At 42.1% G+C, this 16,631-nt stretch overlaps 1 protein-coding gene across 5 annotated transcripts in view; it reads right to left on the reverse strand.

Moving 5' to 3' along the window:
• RNF111 (ring finger protein 111) overlaps positions 1 to 16,631 on the reverse strand; it is a 66,709-nt gene that overhangs the window by 42,732 nt on the left and 7,346 nt on the right. For 3 of the 5 annotated variants that reach the window (XM_068410426.1, XM_068410425.1, XM_068410423.1), the window contains exon 2: positions 1,738 to 2,633. In XM_068410426.1, the coding sequence (XP_068266527.1) occupies positions 1,738 to 2,633 (896 nt within the window). Of the gene's footprint in view, positions 1 to 1,737; positions 2,634 to 13,856; positions 14,134 to 14,392; positions 14,632 to 16,631 lie in introns of those variants that run through there. The other 2 variants (XM_068410424.1, XM_068410427.1) reach the window with 2 other exon arrangements.

Raw genomic sequence — 16,631 nt, forward strand, 5'->3', positions numbered from 1 at the left:
AAGTTCCATTCTTCTTACCATCAAAACAACATCACACTGAATCATTGAATTTTTAGAAGTTACCTGAACAGCTTGAATATTCACTGATCATTACATCAGTTTTTAAAGAGATCTCTCTCCAAAAAGATTCTTCTGAAAACCCTATGGAAAGCCTCACTAGGGAAATCCTTGTTCTGCACTTCAAGGGAAATAAAAGCACAGAACTGGTACTAATTGAATTTGTGTTAAAAAAAGGGCAGTAGGTTTTAACAGTTCAAGCAGACCAAAAAAAATTAATTTTAAATTCTCTCTTTAAATATGTTTATCATGGTTAGAAATAGATTGTTGGCTAAGAAGCCATAACCTACATTTTCTTGTCCATATACTAGTTTCACCGTTGCATAGTGCTCTGTGTGGAAAGAGAGTTGTTAATGGTCCTACATCATTTTACAGTTACATGAAACTCCATCCTCTCTGAAAATGAGAAGAAACTATTAACTTGGAAACAAAAGTGTTAACACAGTAGTTTCCCAAATTGTTTTTTAATATGAATGTATGCATATCCCCACACGTTAATTATTTACAAATCATACCCTTCAATATGCTTGAACATGCATATCAAATGTAACTTTCTTAGGCTTAAAAAAATTACATTTCTGTCCCCGCAACTACGCATGAATATAATTAAGGCTGTGCAATAATTCTTCTGCTTCAGAATTATTTATGCAGCCCTAGCACTGCATAAGTAAGATTTTTGCCTTACAAATTTTACTTCTTGTATTTAAACAGTACATTAAAGAACAACACATAAATTATTTCTTGCTACAATGGATAACAACCAATAATTAGTCTTTAGTACTCTCGCTCTGTTCAAGCACAAATCCTGCCCTAACATGAACATACACACCTTTTTTTTTTTTTTAAAAACCTGTCCTTGTATTTTCAGTCATTTTTTCTTAGAGCAATGATCAGCACAGTCTGAGATATGGTTTCACTTTTTAAAATCACATTTGTCACTAGGCAAAACACATGGTTGCACAGATTAACACTATGCTGTGTTCTATGTATATACTTTGCCCTGCTCTCTAAAAAGCTGAAAGGATAAACAGAAGGCACAACTACAACATTGTGAATGCTGCTGGTCCCAGTCTTGGGACAGCTTTTCACTTGGCAAATTTAAGATGAAAGAAAGTCCAAAAAAATTGGTAGATGGCAAAAAAAACCCCTAACATACTCCCCAAAAAACCCCCAGTCCAAACATTCAAAGCATGCCCTCAAATACTGTGTCAAGACATACTAGAGAAACATCTATGTAAAACAACTGCAAGATTATTGCATTGAGTTTATCTAGGTAAAACATTTGGTATATATACAACAATTTGCTTTCCAGAACTTCAGGCCTTAGAATTTTCTCTTATTATTGCAATACTAAAGCTACCTTCAACTGAATCCCATTTCAGGCTCTTATCACAATATCAGATTCAGCAACCTTCCAGTACATTGTTTAGAAACCATTAACTTTACCTTTTACATTAAAGTTAAAGATTCTAGATTTGTTGTAATTTTACTGGAAGCTCTGAATGTACTTTTCCATCAAGAATTTATGGTTTCATGTTCATATTACTTACACTAAGCTATTTGTAGTATACCTTCTACAAAAACAGAGAAACAACTGCTCCAAAGCACTTATAAAAAAAAAAGCGTACTGTACATGATGAAAGCTCATTAATAAAAAGTGCCTCAGGAATTTAGTTTTACCTGAAGGAACAGTGGTACTGTTCTGATGGTTTTCACCAGGCGACACAAATAAGTCTTCCTCGCCTTCAGTAGATGAACTGGAAGAAGATTCACTACTGAGATCATTCTCACTGGAACTGCTAGAGCTGGGTAGTAAAGCATACTTTCTTCGAGCTAACACTTCCCGCTTTTTCCTCTGCATTAAAATTCGTTCTTTTTGGTTCTGTGTCCGCTGTGATGAACTTGTTTTCACAAATCTCTTCCTATATGGAAGTCTTCTTAAAGAACTGCTGTGAAAACAGGGCCTTTTCATTAATAACCCAGGTACAGAGTCTGCCTCAGTCCGAGACCACTTTTGCGACCTTGCGCTATGAGTTCTACTTGTAGTATTCAACGCTGCCTGAGGGTGTCTTACAGGAGTGTCTTTTTCTTCATCAGATGTTACTGTGTCAGAGTCTCCAAAATGTAAGCTAGATGAAGGCGAAGAGATACAGTCACTAAAAGAAGAATCATTGTCTTCACTCTGTGTTTCCAGATGCTGTCTTAATCCCAAGATTCCTTGGTTTTCTTTATCAGGACAATCTTGAGTATATGAAGGACCAGCCTGCTGGCTCTTGCGTTTTTTTCGTACCCCAATACTTTTTTCTTGGTCTGTACGGTTGCCATTCATGTCCTTCTGCTTTTGAGAATCACCACATAAGTGAGAGAAGTCATTCCCTACTTTACTGGCAATCATCTCAACTTCTGCAGTGAAGCTTTTGGCTGCCCCAATAGGCTCAGGGTTCAAGAGGATCCCCTTCAGACTCTCCTGTCTCTTTGGTGCATCAGAAGGAACTTCACTCTTCATATCCGCTTTTAGAGTATAAACTATATTACATTCAGGAGTCCATTTAGACATGGAAAGTTTTAAGAAAGGCCTAGAAATAAAAATAGATATACATGAAGAAAAAGAAGCATCAGATTTTTCGAGAGCAAAACTAATAGAGAAAAGCCATTTACTGCTAAGACTAACGCCCCAGTGGAAAAGCAAAACAGCAGTAACTGGAATACAACTGTTTCGTTATATTAAGTATACTGCTTGACAATGTCATTTTGAATTAAGACTGAACTCTTATAACTTGCATTGAAGGGAAGTTCTTATAGTCAAGTGAAAACATTATCACTTTCACAGAGCAAATATCTATGTATGTCACCTGCAAAATGTATGGTCAATGTCTCTTTTACGGATGCTTAAGCATGACGGTTTTACAGGCTACTGCTTATAGAAGTTACATAAGTTTCAGTAAATAACAACAACAGCCACCAACTAAACTGCACGCTTAAATAAGGCCTACATCTTCCCCCGTAGCTGTATATATGGATAGTAAATACCTTGAACAGAATACATGCTACAGTATGGTGACAACTAAGCTATAAAAACCAGTTACTTAGAATTCATGGTTCTTTTCTGACATGAAAAGGAACAGAACAGGAGATTTTGGAGTAAGGTAACAGAAATCCATTTATTACCTAAATTTTCTTTTAAAAAACACCACACATCAATTGTGTAGAGTAGTGTGCAAAGCTATTTTCAGTCCATGTACTTTTGACTCTATCCTGCGACAGAAATTGAGCGTATCATCACATGTACCCTTAACAGTTGGTACCAGGCAGGTTCCCCTCCCTGTCAAAATATTAGGCTGTCAACATACAACAATGCAACATTTGCCTCAAAGACTATTTCAAAGAAATACTTTTGTACTGGAAGACTACTGAGAGACAAGCAACAGTAACCTCAGTAATATATTCACCTTCAACCTGCTTCATCTGACTTCTCTGCCTTCTGTTTCAATTCCCAAAGGAAAGTGCCAAAAGAATTTGGTTCCCACTGTAGCACTCTTTACTATAACTAATATCACTTTTTTGTGCCTCAGATGAATAAGGGTATAGTAGACATTTGACACTTTTACTACTTAAGCAGTTAAGTGCTCCCTCTTTTCTCCCTCCCTCACCACTTGTTTGAAGGAACATCCCCTATGCTTACATGTTTCTGCACTGAACCAGAATGTAGAGCTGACCAGTCTGAAAAATAAATTTCTCAACCAGATCAGACACCAATCCAATTCATCACATAAGCACACAAACAGCTATACCCGGCTTACAGCAGGTTGTGCTGAACTACCAGAAGGCTGCTTAAGAAAGATAAGTGCAACTATACTTTATGTGGAAATGAGGCTCCTTAAGCAGCACAGCTGGAATATGCATGAAGCCACAAAAAAAGTCTAAGGTTGCAACAGCAAGATCTACGGCAGGTTAAGTAGCATTGCCTACTCAGGTCCATAATCTTCTGCCTGAACCTCCAAATCCTTCAAAACACTAAGGCATTCCTCCACCTGGTGCTAATATTTAAAGCTCATCTTTATTTGTCATAAAACAAATTGATACAAGATTGAGACTACAGAACAGAGTCAAATCAACATTTCTTAGACTGATTCACAGGCTGATGCTTTCAGAAGCAGTTGTGAGCTAGTTATTCCTAACAGGCCCTGAAGAATGACTTATCTCAGTTTGCAATGGGTATAAACTGATGCACTATCCCAGGCAGCCTGTGTTCTCTTCATAGCCATACACAACTAATCTAATTCTTCAAGAGATGTAAACAGGAATAAAAATTTTGCACAAGGCATATATGCTGCAGTACTAACATCTAAAGAAGCCATAAATTCACTGGATCTTTCTGGAGATCAAGAATCTTGTGGATCCTAGAACCCCAGCTGAAAAGATCCATTTCACAGATTCACAGGATCTTAGAATTGTTAAGGTTGGAAAAGACCTAAAAGATCATTAAGTCCAACCATTGACTCAATGCCACCATGCCCGCTAAACCATGTCCTGAAGCGCCACATCTAGACATTTTTTTGAACACCTCCAGGGATGGTGACTCCACCACCTCCCTGGGCAACCTGTTCCAATGTTATTTCCTCTTGTCCCATCGCTGGTTACCCAGAAGAGACCAACCCCTACCTCACCACAACCTCCTATCAGGTAGTTGTAGAGGGTGATAAGGTCTCCCCTCAGCCTCTTCTTCTGCAAACTAAAATACCCCAGCTCCCTCAGCTGCTCCTCATAAGACTTGTGTTCCAGACCCTTCACCAGCTTTTTTGCCCTTCTTTGGACTCGCTCCAGCAGCTCAATGTCCTTCTTGTAGTAAGGGGCCCAGAACTGGACACAGTATTTGAGGTGCGGCCTCACCAGTGCTGAGTACAGGGGAACAATCACTTCCCTCGTCCTGCTGGCCACACTATTTCTGATACAAGCCAGGATGCCGTCGGCCTTCTTGGCCGCCTGGACACACTGCTGGCTCATATTCAGCTGGCTGTCCACCAGCACCCCTAGGTCTTTTACTGCCAAGCAGCCTTCCAGCCACTCTGCCCCAAGCTTGTAGCGTTGCATGGGGTTGTTGTGACCAAAGTGCAGGACCCGGCACTTGGCCTTGTTGAACTTCATATAGTTAGCTTTGGCCCATCGATCCAGACTGTCCAGATCTCTCTGCAGAGCCTTCCTACCCTCAGGCAGATCAACACTCCCACCCAGCTTGGTGTCGTCTGCAAACTTACTGAGGGTGCGCTCAATCCCCTCGTCCAGATCATCAATAAAGATATTAAACAGTATTGGTCCCAAGACGGAGCCCTGGGGGACACCACTGGTCACCGGCCACCAACTAGACTTAACTCCATTCACTACCACTCTCTCGGCTCAGCTGTCCAGCCAGTTTTTTACCCAGCAAACAGTACTCTTGTCCAAGCCACGAGCTGCCAGCTTCTCCAGGAGAATGCTGTGGGATACCATGTCAAAGGCTTTACTGAAGTCTAAGCAGACCACATCCACATTCTTTCCCTCATCCACTAGGCAGGTCACCTGGTCATAGAAGGAGATCAGGTTGCTCAGGCAGGACCTGCCCTTCATGAACCCATGCTAGCTGGGCCCAATCCCATGGTTGTCCTGGACATGCCGTGTGATCACGCTCAGGATGATCTGCTCCATCACTTTCCCTGGCACCGAGGTCAGGCTGACAGGCCTGTAGTTCCTGGGATCCTCCTTCCGGCCCTTCTTGTAGATGGGCATCACACTGGCCAGCCTCCAGTCATCTGGGACCTCCCTGGTTAGCCAGGGCTGCTGGTAAGTGATGGAGAGCAGCTTGGCGAGCTCACCCGCCAGCTCCCTCAGTACCCTTGGGTAGATCCCATCCGGCCCCATAGACTTGTTCGTGTCTAGGTGGAGCGGCAGGTCGCTAACTGCTTCCTCCTGGATGATGGGGGGATTATTCTGTTCCCCATTCCTGTCATCCAGCTCAGGGGGCTTGGTGCCCTGAGGATAACTGGTCTGACTGTTAAAGACTGAGGTAAAGAAGGCATTAAGTATCTCTGCCTTTTCCTCATCCTTGGTGACAATGTTTCCCCCCACATCCAGTAAAGGGTGGAGATTCTCCTTGGTCCTCCTTTTGTTGTTAATGTATTTGTAAAAACATTTTTTGTTATCTTCTACGACAGTGGCCAGAGTGAGTTCTAGCTGGGCTTTCGCCTTTCTAATCTTCTCTCTGCATGCCCTGACAGCATCCTTGTACTCTTCCCAAGTTGCCTGTCCCTTTTTCCAAAGGTGGTAAACTCTCTTCTTATTCCTGAGTTCTAGCCAAAGCTCTCTGTTCAGCCAGGCTGGTCTTCTTCCCTGCCAGCTCGTCTTACGGCACATTGGGACAGCCTGCTCCTGTGCCTTTAAGATTACCTCCTTGAAGAATGTCCAGCCTTCCTGGACCCCTTTGCCCTTCAGGACTGTCTCCCAAGGGACCCTCCCAACCAGTGTCCTGAACAGGCCAAAGTCCGCCCTCTGGAAAGCCAAGGTAGCGGTTTTGCTGACCCCTTTCATTACCTCACCAAGAATCGAAAACTCTATGATAATTTCATGATCGCTATGCCCGAGACGGCCTCCGACCTCCACATCTCCCACCAGTCCTTCTCTGTTTGTAAACAGCAGGTCTAGGGGGGCACCTCCCCTGGTAGGCTCACTTACCAGCTGCATCAGGAAGTTATCTTCCACACACTCCAGGAACCTCCTGGACTGTTTTCTCTCTGCTGTGTTGTATTCCCAGCAGACATCTGGTAAGTTGAAGTCGCCCACGAGGACAAGTGCTAGCGATCACGAAACTTCTCCCAGGCGCTTACAGAATGCTTCATCTGCCTCTTCTTCCTGGTTGGGTGGTCTATACCAGACTCCCACCAGGATATCTCCCTTGTTAGCTTTCCCCCAATCTTTACCCATAAGCACTCGCCCTTATCATCCCCATCATTGAGCTCTATACAATCAAGTTCCAGAGCCTCGTACCTATTGTGTATGGGCACCTGGGAAGGCGAGGGAGGCCGGTAGGGGATTCGCCTGCCTCTCCGAGCAGGGACCCGTTTTTACTAGCTTGGTTTTATTCCAACAAGCAGCCTAGATACAATAGCCAGTTAACTCAGATTCAAATGTTTTGTATATTTGCACTCTTATAACCATGGAAAAGTCAGCAGTAACTCAACTAAGTAATCAAGAACTCTTCATTTTTGCTAACCGATACAGAGCCTGAAGGACTGCATACTCATGGGAGAGCTGCTGGCTTCCAATTAAAAATTACACAACAGCTTAAACCTGAGGATATTTTTGAAGTGAACAGCAGCAATCAACAATGACAAATAATCTGTTCCTTCACTATTTAGCAATGCTATTACAAACTTTCGAACAAAAGATTTGACCAAAAAAAGATAAAAGCTGGAAAAAGAGCTTACCATTTAACTAGATTCCAATCCTTTTTAAGTGTTTTCAGTGGTTAGGCATAAGAAATACCCATACTACATGTAAGTCCAGTGCTTTCACACAGAAGACAAAGTTTAAAAGAGGGACTACAAAAATATTATACAAATAATTAAGACTCATTAGAATGAGATCATCTACTGTTAAACATTTAGAAGATCCTACAAAATCTCCCTCTAATTAAAAGTAGTCCTCAGCAGCTTTTTCAAAAAGGAGCAAGACGCAGTAAGCTCCATCAGCATTAGTGTTTCTCCTTCCTAATCAAAACATTTGCCTATTAGCTTACAGAATCAAGACTTCCAGAGGAAAAATGGGGTAGTATCTTCTTTTAAGCCATTTTAAGTAAAGACTCAATGAAGAGCTGTCGAGAAAGCTACCTGAAAACTATAAATATTCTAAGTTCCCCTCTAAAGTGCATGACTCTATTCAGAATCATGAAGCGTACATTACTTTTACCCATTCATGTCACAAATTAAAGACATTTGATGTTAATCACGCCAAGACATACAGCACTGCAAGAAAATCAAGGCACTATAAAACAGTGGAATTGTTCATTACACAACATTAACTCAGATTTTTGGTGTAAACTTGGTTGATGAATACATGTAATCTAATATATCATTACTTTAAAAATGTATTTTCAGTTACATTTTAAAATATAGTCAACTCCCTTCACCATCAAGAAACAATCTCCTTTTTAGGTGTCAAAAAGCAGCACGATCAATTCTCTCAAGCTTGGCTACAGTAAATACACAGTGCTTTAACACATGACCAGCCAACCACTTTGCAGAAAATGCCCATCCTAAACACATGCTTCTTACAGAACCCCAAATTACTGGTGTCTGTCCTGTTAGTGTAACACACACCCTTAAACCCAGCTAGCCAAACAGTTTATTCAGCAAATATCTAGACTTCTAGCCAATAGTCTATTTCCTCATTTTCCCCATCTTCAATTTCCTGCTCCTCTTTCATTACACACACAGTAATTTCCCTTTGACTGATGTACTCTCCACTACTTAGACCCCCTAAACACACTTGGGTACCCAGGCAACTCAGGTACCCAGGAGGGCCGAGCCTAGAGGCCAGTGCAGACAAAAATTCTTCCCAACACAACAGCTCTCAAGACTACCAAGAGCTTGCGGAACATATTGTTGTCATAATCTCTGAAAGAACACAGCAATTCCACTTCCATAAAAATTCTGTGCTATCATAGACCATTTACGTACCCAACCCAAGTGCCCACATATAGAATGATATCAGGCAAGAGAATATTTAAGATTGTCTCAGAAAGGAAGTTTCTATCAGTTTCCTTTGTAGTTCCTTTATTCAGTCCTAACTCTTATTTTCTTTCCATATGTTCACTGAACTCACAAATAACTTTTAAAATTATTTCCTTTCCCTCATATGTGGCTTTCATCAGATTTTACTTTTAACATTATTTTTACTCTGACAAGCTAATACCAGTACTGTTATCTTGATGAGAAAGCCTCACTGTTGAGGTCTGGTATGCACAAAGAAATCTTATGTTGTGTATACCCTTCCTACCACAGTACTTTTTTTGAACTGGCAAACATGGCTACCAAAAGCTCAAAGAACGGACCAGTGAAGTATCACACAAGCTGTATTTTGGAACACCAACAGTCATTTCTTTCCTCTTATTGTAAAGATATATTTTTATTCTTTTGGCAAGGCTCTGCCATCAGATGCATCAAGACACCAAGAAACACGATAATGAAAAGGCTTATAAAATTCTTACAAGACCTTCAGCAAAAGTGAGATACCCTGAACACTACTACTTCCCTTTCTCAAGGTCAGAGAGCCAAACAAGACTGATTCATGCATGACCCTGATGCAATGGAGGTTGACAGAGGACCTGGAGCCATTTGAGAAGCTGAACCCCCAACACAATCCCATGAAGATCAAATCTCAGTGCTATCATGCCCTGAACCAACAAAAATAAAGAACTCACTGCGCAGTTCAAGAAAAAAACCCCCACTTTTTAGCCTAGAAGGGCAGTCAAGCCCATTTCATTTCTATCAAGCAGGAACAACCTGTACAATGCAGAGTAAGTAGCAAGAACACAAATATCCAATATTCAGTTCCACTATCAGCAAAACAAGTGCAATCAGATTTGAAACTTCATTGCACTGTTCTTCACTTTTGGTTGTTCATTTTCACCACTTCATGATACAAACAGTGCTCTTTTAAAGCTTGTTTTAATTACTAAATTTTAGCATACTATATATTGGTCTTCTAATCTTTGCTGGAAAATAAAGCAATTGATAGTTAAAGATCTATGCATCTTTATAAAACAGCAACCATCAGAAGGTAATCTGAAACTATATTTGCTTTGATATTATGTAGCATCAAACATCTTTATTCACAGGACAATATGAAATATCATTAGAAACCACTCTTAATTTCCTTTGCTTGCTTTAATGCAGCCACAGTGATGACAGATACTCTGATTTTTGAATGACCAAATGACCCAAGAATTCTCCGAGCAGAATACTTATATTTTGCTCTACAGAAAGGTACAGTATTTCAGAACAACATGCATAGTATTAGTTACTAACTGCATAATAATGTTCTAGAGACAGGTTCTTGCCTATGGTCTCCCAAAGACACTCCGTTACATCCAGCCCAGACAGAAGAGTTTGCCTGTGCTTTGCAGAGTGGTGCTACAGTTACACGAGCCACAGCAATGCAGGCAGGCTTACTCACTCCTTACAGCCAACTCTAGGAACCATCACTGGCTTGGAAAGTCTACTCTTAAAGTGAAACAATGTTATTTCAACTACAGTACTACTCTTACTAAACCTTTGCAAAGCCATCTCAAAGATAAGCCAGACCACAGTAACTGTACTGTAAAGTACTGTAACCAACAGTATCCATCATCTGGGCCAGCAAAATCTCCTTTATTTTTTATCTGAAAAAAATTCCTGAGACCTTCAAAGGTTTGTTTCCTCATGCATACATCAACTCAGATCAGTAAAGCAATTATCTCGCAACAGAAATGTCAGGCCACCCACAGAATAACCAGAGAATGCCTCTGTTACGCCATGTTATCATTCACCTCTGAGTCTTACCACCACTGTATTCTTACGGAGAGACTACTGAAAGTGTCTGTCTCTCACATCTTCTAACAGAATCCAGCACAGGACAGCTACAAACAGAAGAGCTCTTCCCTAAGACTGTATCTATGGCCTGGCTCCAGCTGGAATAGACAGAACATATGGAGCATGCGCAGCTGGAAGCACCTCAGCTAGATGAGTTGGCAGGCTAAGAGCAATTCTGCATAGAGTCCTACAAACAAGTTAGTTCTCCTGCAATACACTATGAATCCGTCCAAGACCATAAGGCACCCACAGGAATCCTTGCATCAATCAAGCATCAGTGAAGCATTGGCATGCACATACCCACCTGGGCAAGGAATCTGTTTAGCTTTGCACAATGGATGCAGGCAGGTGGATTTGACAAACAAGGTGTTCGCAAGCACATTCTTCAGTCTAGACATTTCTTTGCTCTGTCCTAGTCTTAAACTCAGTTAGCTACATTAACACTATGTAAATCATGGTTTTAAGACATAAGCATTATGATTTGGCAATCAGGAATGTTTTGGCTTCAGTGAACTCCAAGACAAACATAACAGCAATGAACTTGGGAATAAGGAGTTGTAGCTTTATAAAGGAATGACAAAACACACTTTTTAATTGGAGCTTAGGATCTTAACTAGGAATTCTGCTTCAACCAACTTTATGAGTATTGTTTCCAGAGACAGCTAAGGAAGTTCTCAGTTATATAGTCATCAAAAACAATTAAAAATTTTATTTCTTAGTCCCCCTGGCAGTTTTGACCTTTGAGGAATGTGTAACTGTTCGCAATGCAGTGTGATTTTGCAAACACTTCTTGATAAAGCTTTGACGAGCAAAGTAAGACATGATCTTTGCCACAACTGCTAACAAGAATCTTGCAAGCGAGAACTACGAAATTAACCATTAGGACAGTTTTATGCTGTTCTTCAGGAAACCTGTGAGAAGTAGGGGATTTTTCGGATACCAAACCAAGTAGATCTACCAGTTTAAGAGGGAAGGACAGTGCAGCAGACTTCTCCACTCTTCACCCAGTAAAGCCAAGTGGCAGTGGGTAAAAGTAAACATTTTACTTGACAGTAGCCAAGTATTAGGACTGCCTTTTATTGGAAAAAAAAATACAGAAGGAAGTCTCTTGCTAGTAAAGTCATGAACCTGCCTTCTCAGATTTTACTTGGTAAACACTTAATAATGAACACAACACTTTAATTCACAAGAGTTACTTTTCCAAATAGCATAAACTATATAAAACAGCAAAATAATCTTGTTAGCAAAATTTTGAGTTAGCGAAAGAAATGTTTTCCTTTCTTCCTTCCCCTCTACTTCATTAGGGAACTGTTAGGCCTGACATCAGCCCACCAAGAAAAACACTAACCTAAACTTAAGCCTGAAGGAAGTTCACTAGTGTAACACCGGCTGCACATACGTTTTGTGTTTCTTTTAAGAGCGCTGTAGACTTTGGAAGCAGCTGATCACTGTCACTTACACTGGCAAAACTTAAAGAGACTATGACTGGGAGTAAATATTCTATCCCTATGTTTTACATGTCCCATACGACATGACTCAAATACGTTTCTAAATCTCTTCTCAACCTCACTGACATGCAAACAACTAAAGCACTACAGATCTGGTGCTAAAACAGACCTAAATGAGGCTGCATATTAGTAAAGCTGTGGGGAAATCTTTATACAACATCTGCCTATGACAAACCCATCTCTCTATATTATCTCCATTGTTTGAATGTGAATTAAATCATTCCATTCCCCCCAGCAATTTTTTCCCCATTTATTCAACTGCCTGACATCTAAGCCTCCATAGTCCATCAGCTAGGGAGGGGGGCACTAATATCTGTATCTTCTCAAAAGACTGTCCTCACCTTTAGAGGAAATATAAACAACTGAAATGAAAGATTCTTCATCTTGGAAAAAAAAGGCAGTAACTGCTGTAAGCTAACTGTTACTGCAACATGGTCACTTCCACTGAAAGACAAAACTGTTGCAACTGATCGGTTACACAGGTCTACAAAGTTATTAATTTGAAGATAAGTGCAAGTCACAGATACATTAAGATACAATCTTACAAAAGCCATTCCTTCATAAAAAGACATATTTCTGAAAGGTCAGAATCATCCCATACAGATTTTGAAAAGACACGTGAAATATGCATGAATACTAAGAGCTGTTTTCGCCCCTGGGCTCCTAATACTAGACATTACCACAGCTGTGGCTGCCAGGGCTTCAACCATCAATAAACAGATGTTTAAATACGCGAGACTTCAAGAGTTTTAAAACAAGAAGCTTGGTGTCTTATACACTTTTATTTAACTAAAGTGAAATGCAAAACGTGCACACAGCCTCTCCTGTCTTATGAATTCAATAGGTCACTTTATACTGTGGATGACAGCATGAGACAGGTGACCAGATGTTCCCTTTATCAAATGAACCAAGATCACATCTTTCCCTATCAACCTTTGCAGATCAGCAAGGGTGCAAATCTGAATCAGTGATAATATTGGCTAACAAGTTTTTTTTGTTGTTGTTGTTGGGGTTTTTTTTCTGCCTCAGGTAGTCCCTCTATCCAACAAAACGATGAGTGAAAACATTTAAATTGGTGGAAAACTACCTGGATAGCAAGGACTAAAGGTATGTGAACTATAAAAAGCTTTAATTTCTGTTTTTAAGAGTGACAAAATATTCCAATTCTTCAAATACTAGTTTTCCTCAAAAATGTTTCTACTAAGTATCCAGAATTAATCTATCTTTGGAATTTTCTACTGGTTACAACAAAGACAATGTGTAAGGCCTTATTTCACCAACTGAAAACCTAGTTTTCCTTTATTAGTTTATAATACAGATATTCCACCACGGTAAATGCTACCTAGGTCTCCATGCCGAGCAGTCAATTCTTACCTTTCTTTGTCAAATATCTGTTTCTGAAGTAATTGCACTAAAATCAAATAAAGTTAGGCTATTACAGCAAAATCATACCACCTGCATTACATCATCTTTTGGAGAAGTACTTTAGTATCAGGAATTAAGGGTATCATTTAATCAGCTAAAGCAATCAGGACTTGCTTATGATTTCACAAAACTGTTTCAAGCCGTGGAAGAGTCGACTCAAACAAAACAAAAATTCCATGAATATATGCTCAGCCCTAATCACTTAAAAAAAGTACACAGATCCTTAACACCTGTCCATTTCAGTAAGAGTTATAAACCTACGTACCTCTGAAGATCACGGCCTACATTTCTGAATGAACGTTGCTTCCTTGTTTATCAGGCAAAACACATCTGACAATGATTTTTTTTTTTTAATACGGGTTAAGAAACAGAATACCAACTTCGCAAACAAAACAAATGACGTTATAACAAACCCTATGACACACACAAATAAAACTCATTTCCGTAAGGAAAAATTTGTGACAAATTTTCAAGGAGACAAAAGCCTAAAGAGTGCTGTGGCTTCCCGCAGTGAAGATACTGCTTTGTGCGTCAACGAGGCACTGAAAAAAAAAAAATAAAATAAAAACCAGCGTGAAGTTCCCACCCGCGTAACAGCCCCCGCGCCCCCGGCCAGCTCCGCCGGGCGCGGCGACCCGCCCCCCGCCAGCCGGCCACCGTTGCGGGGCAGGGTGGGGCGGGGCTGGGGAGAGGAGGGGAGCCCACTGTCCCCCTCCCGGCCCCGGCGGGCCCCACCCGCCACGAGATAATGACCCGCAGGCTGCGGAGCAACACCGCGGCCCCGCGCCGCACCCCCCGTACCTGAGACAGTAAGGCCAAGGGGAAGAGGCGGGTGCCGCCGGCGCCCTGCTCAGGGCCGGAGGGACCTCGCGTCGCTGCCTGGCGCGGCCCGGGAGGCCGCAGCCTCCTCCTCGCCGGCCCCGCTGCCCCCCGGCCTGTCCGCAGCCGCCCGGGCCCCGGTGACAAGCCGCGAGGCGGGCGACGTTTTGTTGTTGCGCAGCCCCCGCCGCCGCTCCCTCCTCAGACGCAGCGCGACACTCGGCGCTGCTTTACAGCAGTCCGCAAAGCGCAGTCGCGCCGGCCCGCGCCCCTCCTCCCGTCAGGCGCCGCTCGCGGGGCCGGGCCGCGCCCCCTGCTGGGCGGAAGCGGTGGCGCACGGCGGGGCCGCCCTCACCCTCCGGGGCCGCCTTCACCCTCTGCGGTCCGGGCCGTGCGCCCCCTCGGCACGGAAACGCCTTCGGCGCCTGCTTGCCCGGGAGAGGCCAGCGAAGCTCTGAGCAGACGTCGGGGAAGGCAGCTCAGGCGGTCCGGCAGCAGGCAGCCGCCACGGCCCTGGCCCCGGCCAGCCTTGCTCGGGGGCAGCGGCGCTGCTGCTGCATTTCTCCTAGATCTTGTACAAAAGCATTAGCTTTCTACCCCGAGATGCCTTTTCCTTTTCCATCGCGGTGTCTCACGGCTGCCCAGCTGTAGTTAAGCCGTGGGAGTTGAACCGTGAGCTACCCGGCCTCTGCGGCGCTGCCGGGGCTGCCATGGCCCCCGCGTTACCCCACTGCGCCGGCCCTTCACCGTCGCCAAGCCTGGTGCCCCCAGAACCGCACGAGTACTGTACCGTGCTGCCCTGCTCGGAGCCGAGCAATAGGAGATGCTGACAAATCGCATTTACTCTCTTTACAGTGCCTTCTGTACCGTGCCCAAGTCTCACACCTGCCTAACAGCACAGTAAACATCGCAACTGTGTGAAGTCTCTCATTTAGCAGAAAGCCCAAGTGTTTGTTAACTTCCTAACTGCCCAAGTATGCCAAAGGCCATGATACCTTTCTGCCAGAGACAACCTTTCATCAAAACACTTCCAGCTTAAAACACTGGTTAGAAAAGGGCTGTATACTGTCAGTAACCAACAGACACATAAATCCCAGATTTTGGAGCAGAAAGGTGCAATCTGACCTACCAGTAGTTAAAGACCTTACTCAGAAGGCACTGCCACCAGAGAGTCATCAGTATACAAGAGTTCTTGCATGTTTTGGAGGAGCTAAACTACCTTCATGCATCACTACAAAAGAAATTGTCATTGGGAAAAAAATGCATTTTGAGTCTACTAATTGAATGAGTTTCTGAATGGAATTTCCTTAAAGCAAAAGTGGATAAAACAACATTGAAGCGATTTCTCAAACAAGGACAAAAGGCTTTAAGGAAAGACTCTACTTCAATAAATGCCTACCTCCAAAGAAGACGTATTTCTAGGGTCAGGAAAAAAGATTACTAAGCAAAGGAATATCTGAGTATGTCAAAAAGTGTAGAAACAAAGTGCAAAAGGCATTAGATAACACAAATGATATGAAAATAAGTTTTTCAGCTTCATGGATAATGTGAGAGCACAGGAAAAAGTGACACCCACATACAGTGAAGGCAGGAAAAAAACAATCACAGGTGATTTCAGGTGGTTATGAAACCACATAAGAACTCATTTCAGTTTTCAATAAAGACAAAAATACAGGTCATCCAGCATTAACTTGCTACCTTTTTCTACATAGGTTTTTTTTTGATGCCAGGTTGTTTTTTATTTTTTAAATCAAGGAAATACAGTATGTCACATCCAGCCAGACTTCAGTAAACAATGACATGGGGCCACATATGAAATAACCACTGAAACTGGGGAGAATGGGGAGCAGCATAAAAATTAGAAACATGACTAAAATGCTCAACAGGAGATAGCAACAGACAGTGGAAAGAAGGTCGTACCATATTTGATGGATATGATATCAATGGCTTGATTAATGAAAAATATTAAAATTGCTTACACAATGACTAGAACCAAAGTTGAAATACATTAATAAAAATCTGCTGGGGGGGGAGGGATGTCAAGACGATACATGGGAAGAACTGAATGACCTTGAAGACCAGACTAACAGAAGCAAGGTGAAAAAAAGTAGAGTAAAATATAAAGAACGTGCACTTGAATATTAATGACTAAAAGTTTTGGTATCTATTTGTCAGGTAGAAGGCAGTGGGATGAGAACTTCAATAAACTATGTAATTAAGA

The sequence above is a fragment of the Nyctibius grandis genome, chromosome 11 (assembly GCF_013368605.1).
Source record: "Nyctibius grandis isolate bNycGra1 chromosome 11, bNycGra1.pri, whole genome shotgun sequence".
Classification (NCBI taxonomy): Eukaryota; Metazoa; Chordata; class Aves; order Nyctibiiformes; family Nyctibiidae; genus Nyctibius; species Nyctibius grandis.